Genomic DNA, 4,965 nt, shown 5'->3' with positions numbered 1-4,965 from the left:
ACAAATTTACTTAACTAACACTTACCAAACAATCGCAGCCAAAGGAGAAACGACACGAAACCGAGTGGGAAAGAATTTGGAAAGAAGAGAGGCGAGAAAAAAAAGAATTTCGGCAGCAAAAGAAAGGTGAAAATGGTAGCAAGGAAGAACAAGAGAAGAAAATCGACAGAGACCTTTTTAGAGAAAAAGAACCAGAATTTCGATAATGGGAAAAAAATATAATCAAATCTCGATAACTACCACATTCCCCTAACTTACTCCTAAAAACGCTCTACATGACTCCCCACTCATTCCACTACTCAGAATCTCATTCTACTCAAACACTCACACGATGCTGACAACAAAATAAATCCCCTATTTGCATGGGGATTCAAACTCTAGACCTCCAGGTACTAATAAACATATTAATTTACATGATTCTTATGTTTAATTTGGCTTATTTCTGAATTAATCCCTGCTTAATTGGTGTTTTTATGATTTAATCTTGTTAGGGATGCAATTGGTCACGAACGAGCAAAAAGGGGCCAAATTGAAAGACAAATCGTTGAGTTGGGGCCAAATCATAAAGATGGGAAAGCCAAAGATTTAACATCAATTTTGACTTTGTAAAAAGCTAAAAATAGAAGATATAATTTTGTTTTATTTAGTTTTATTATTTATTTTTATTTTATTTTATTAATTTACGATTAGGCTATTTTTAATAAACCCCATATATATAAATAAGGGCTTTTAGTTATTAGAAAATCATCGTTTAATTGGTATTCCTACCTCTATTTGGAATATAAATACCCTCCTTTTCCCTTTTCAAATTAGAGTTAAACATTCTGCCACTTTTTCATTTGGTTTTGTTTCTTTTGTCAAAGTGGGCTAATTGCCTTCTAAGTACTTTTCCTTTCCAATTTCCATCACCTTTCACATAAATTTATCATCTTCCACGTTCAAGCATGAATAAATTCATGCTCCACTAAATTTCATCTTAGCTTTAGGCCGGTGTTCTTTCCGGTCGAGAATTGTGAGATTCGTACTCGCGCCTAAAATCTTTCCAATTGGTATTCACCTTTTTCCTAAGTATCGGGATAGTCCAATCATCCCTTAAAGTTGAATTCGATTTCAAGTCAAAGTGCACGTTGGGTTGAAGTTGTGTTTGCTTACAGTTGGAGATTTGAGTCGGCTGTGCTGTATTCAGATTTTCAAGAACAAATTGAGGAAGAGGTGATCGGGTTAAACGACCCATGCGGTTGAGGCCGTTAATTCGAGTTGGGTTCTTCAGAACGCAAGGCTACCGAAATCTTGAATCGGGAACACATGTATCTCGGCTAGATAACCAGTAAGGGTTGATTTGCAGGTCGTACCGGAACCAGCTACTAGAGGAAGAATTGGTGGCTAGGACGTTCTTAACTGCTATAACCAGCTTATCGATCGGAGGAGAAGATTAATTTTCAAGGATTGATTCTTAACACGGAATTAAATGAGTCTAAGGCTAAGGCTCATTTCATTTGACTGCAAACCCCAATTCAATTTCTGATTTAATTAATTAATCGTTTATGCTGTTTCAATTATCTAGTTTCTAAACATTTCAAAAATCCCCGATTTACTTTTATTTCTAATTTTTGCAGGTACAATTGGAGTCGTGGGCACGACTATTACCACGACCTTCGATACGACAGGCAATCTGATCATAAGCTATACACGAAAGTCGATTATCGCATCCAATCCTTGTGGATTTGACCTTACTACCACTCTTACTACTAATTATAGTTATTTTGTAGGAATTATATTTGGTGGTTTCGACGCCCATCAAATTTTGGTGCCGTTGCCGGGGATTGGAGATATTTTCTAACTTTTGTTTGTCTACCTTATGACCAGATTTGAACCAGGAAATTTAGAGTTTGAGCCAAAAATTGATAAATTTGCCCGACAACTACGAAGAGAAGCCATACGACATGGTAAATGGCCAAATCCCAGATTTGAAACTATATCTTACAACGAAGAAATTTTTGACGAACTAGACGAGATAGCAGAACAGACAATACGCCAGCTCGCAACGGCAACAACCCTTATGTATAACCTATCTGGCAGGAGGAACACCGTTTGAGCTAAAGTCGGGTTTGATCTACCAACTTTCCACTTTTCGTGGACTACAAAACGAAAATTCACACACCCACCTTAAGGAGTTTCATATGGTGTGCACAAGTATGAAGCCTCAGGGAGTAACAGAAGACCAAATCAAACTTCGTGCATTTCCGTTTTCATTAGTCGACTCTGCTAGAGAGTGGCTATTTTATTTGCCTCCGGAATCTGTCAACACATGGTCTGACATGTCTCGTTTGATTTTTGATAGGTTCTTCCCTGCAGCCCGAGAAACCGAACTAAGGAGGGACATAGTAGGAATCTATCAGAAAGACACTGAGTCGCTCTATAATTACTGGGAGCGATACAAAAAGTTGTGTGTGAGCTGCCCACAACATGGACTGACTGAACAGTTACTCTTGCAATATTTCTATGAAGGACTACTCCAGATGGAAATGAAAATGATAGATGCTGTAAGCGGAGGGGCACTAGTCAACATGACACCTCAAAGAGCGAGAGAGTTGATTACCATGGCTGCCAACTCTCAACAATTCCAGCCGGTTACAAAACCCACAAGACGGGTTCATGGGTTAAGTTCTTTGTCTCTAGAAGATAAGATTGATAAGCTGACTAATGTTGTTCAAACTTTACTTTCCGATAAAATAGGCCCATCTCAGTTATGTGGAATTTGCGCCAAGCCAGGCCACCCGACAGACTCATACCCGATTTTACAAGAGGATTTAGCGGAACAAGTGAATGCTGTCGGGAACTTTCTAGGACCGCCTCAAAGATGGCATGACCCCTACTTGAACTCGTATAATATAGGGTAAAAAGATCACCCAAATATCAGTTACGGGTTGAATCCACAATTCAATCAACCGTTTCAACAGAGACCGCCGCAGAATCAACAGATACCACATCTAAAGTCATCTTTGGAAGCCATAGTGGAAAGGTTAGCCAATAGTACTAAGAAATTCCAACAAAAAACTTACATGCATTTTCAGGAATTGGACAAGCAAGTGAGTAAACTCGTACTCACGGTTAGCCGTTTGGAGTCCCAATGGAAGCTGCCATCCCAGACTGAGCTGAATCCTCGACACAATGCAAGTGCTCTGACACTAAGTAGTGGGAAGATTTTGGAGCCCGTACCTGACACAAGTCGCGGCCATGACACTAGTTGCGCCCACGACACTGGTCGAGATGAGAAGAATCATGACACAGAGGCTCCAGTAAAGTCGGCACCACAAAATTCGTTTGCAGTACCACCTCCATTTCCCGGGAGACTTGTTCAATGCAGGAATGAGCAAGATGAGAAGGAGATCCTCGACACTTTCTGAAAGGTAGAAATCAACATACCTCTTCTCGATGCAATTAAGCAGATTCCACGATACGCAAAATTCCTAAAAGAGTTACGCACGAGTAAAAGGAAACTTTTAGGAAATGAAAAGGTAAGTGTCGGAGAAAATGTATCCGCCGTTCTACAATGAAAAATACTGCCCAAATGTAAGGACCAAGGTATGTTTTTCATTTCCTGTAAAATAGGTAGCGTTGGTATTAAAAAAAGAATGTGTGAGTTAGGCGCATCAATTAATGTTATGCCTTTGTCAATTTATAAACTACTTAACGCGGGTCCTTTCAAGGAAACAAGTGTGATAATCCAACTTGCAGATAGATCTGTGGTGTATCCGGAGGGAGTATTAGAGGACGTTCTTTTCAAGGTAAACGAGCTAATATTTCCTGCAGACTTTTACATTATCAACATGGAGGATGACAATTCGGCCAATTCATCTGACATACTTCTCGGGAGACCATTTTTGAGTACTGCTCAAACAAAGATTAATGTACGAAGTGGGATAATCACTATGGAGTTTGATGGAGAGGTGGTAAAATTCAATGTCTACGAGGCCATGAACCATTCTAGCATGATTTCTAACGTTTCTAACATTGATATAATTGACCCCTTAACTGAATTATATTTAGAATATCATGACGAGGATGAATTATGAACCATTTTATGTAGAAGTTTGAACTTTGATACCATTAAGGAACTAGAGGAATGGAGAAACTTTGAAGATTCGGTTCACAAAACGGTGGCTCATGTGGAGGCAGCAAAATAATGGAGGAACCCAGGTAAATTTCTTGAATTAACCCTATCATAGACTAAGCTCGTACCATCTATCTTACAGGCTCCAGAGTTGGAACTCAAACCACTCCCAGACCACTTGAAGTACGCTTTTCTCAGTGAAGGGAATACACTACTAGTGATAATCTCGAGTAAACTCTTGAGGGTAGAAGAGGAAGACTTGGTGCGAGTTCTTAGGGACTATAAAAAGGTAATTGGATGGGCAATAGTCGACATCAAGGGATTGAGCCCATCAACTTGCATACACACAATTCAGGTTGTCAATAATGCTATTCCCAAAAGGAAGGCTCAAAGGCGTCTCAACCTGCCTATGATGGAAGTAGTGAGAAAAGAGGTCCAAAAGCTACTTGACGCCGGGATGATCTATCCCATATCTGATAGTAATTGGGTTAGCCTAGTCCACATAGTACCAAAAAAGACCTGTGTAACTGTAATTGAAAATTCGACAGGTTCCCACTCGGGTTCAAAACGGGTGGAGAGTCTGCATCGATTACAGGAAGTTGAATTCCTTAACTCGGAAAGATCACTTTCCACTTCCTTTTATTGACCAGATGTTAGAACGTTTAGCTGGAAAGTCTCACTATTGTTGTCTTGATGGTTACTCAGGGTTTTTCTAGATTCTAGTGGCACCGGAAGATCAGGAGAAGAAGATGTTTACGTGCCCCTTTGGCACATTCGCTTACAGATGGATGCCATTTGGACTCTGTAACGCACTACCCACTTTTCAGAGGTGCATGGTAAGCATATTTTCG

The 4,965-nt window shown here is 39.8% G+C and overlaps 1 protein-coding gene across 1 annotated transcript; it reads left to right on the top strand.

The window, feature by feature from the left end:
- The first annotated feature begins 2,195 nt into the window (after window positions 1-2,195).
- Window positions 2,196-3,407, top strand: LOC107957335 (uncharacterized). The gene is made up of 2 exons (XM_016892844.1): window positions 2,196-2,822; window positions 2,961-3,407. Exons 1-2 carry the CDS (start codon window positions 2,196-2,198, stop codon window positions 3,405-3,407), a joined length of 1,074 nt encoding a protein of 357 aa, XP_016748333.1.
- The last annotated feature ends 1,558 nt before the right edge of the window (window positions 3,408-4,965 follow it).

Source organism: Gossypium hirsutum, chromosome A11 (genome assembly GCF_007990345.1).
Source record: "Gossypium hirsutum isolate 1008001.06 chromosome A11, Gossypium_hirsutum_v2.1, whole genome shotgun sequence".
Taxonomy (NCBI): Eukaryota; Viridiplantae; Streptophyta; class Magnoliopsida; order Malvales; family Malvaceae; genus Gossypium; species Gossypium hirsutum.
This window is presented reverse-complemented; position numbering and strand designations above follow the sequence as displayed.

Coding starts and splice junctions, on each gene's coding strand:
- LOC107957335 (XM_016892844.1), top strand. CDS start 2,196: ATGAAGCCTCAGGGAGTAACAGAAGACCAAATCAAACTTCGTGCATTT. Junction 2,823..2,960: donor AAGAGGATTTAGCGGAACAA/GTGAATGCTGTC, acceptor CCGTTTCAACAG/AGACCGCCGCAGAATCAACA.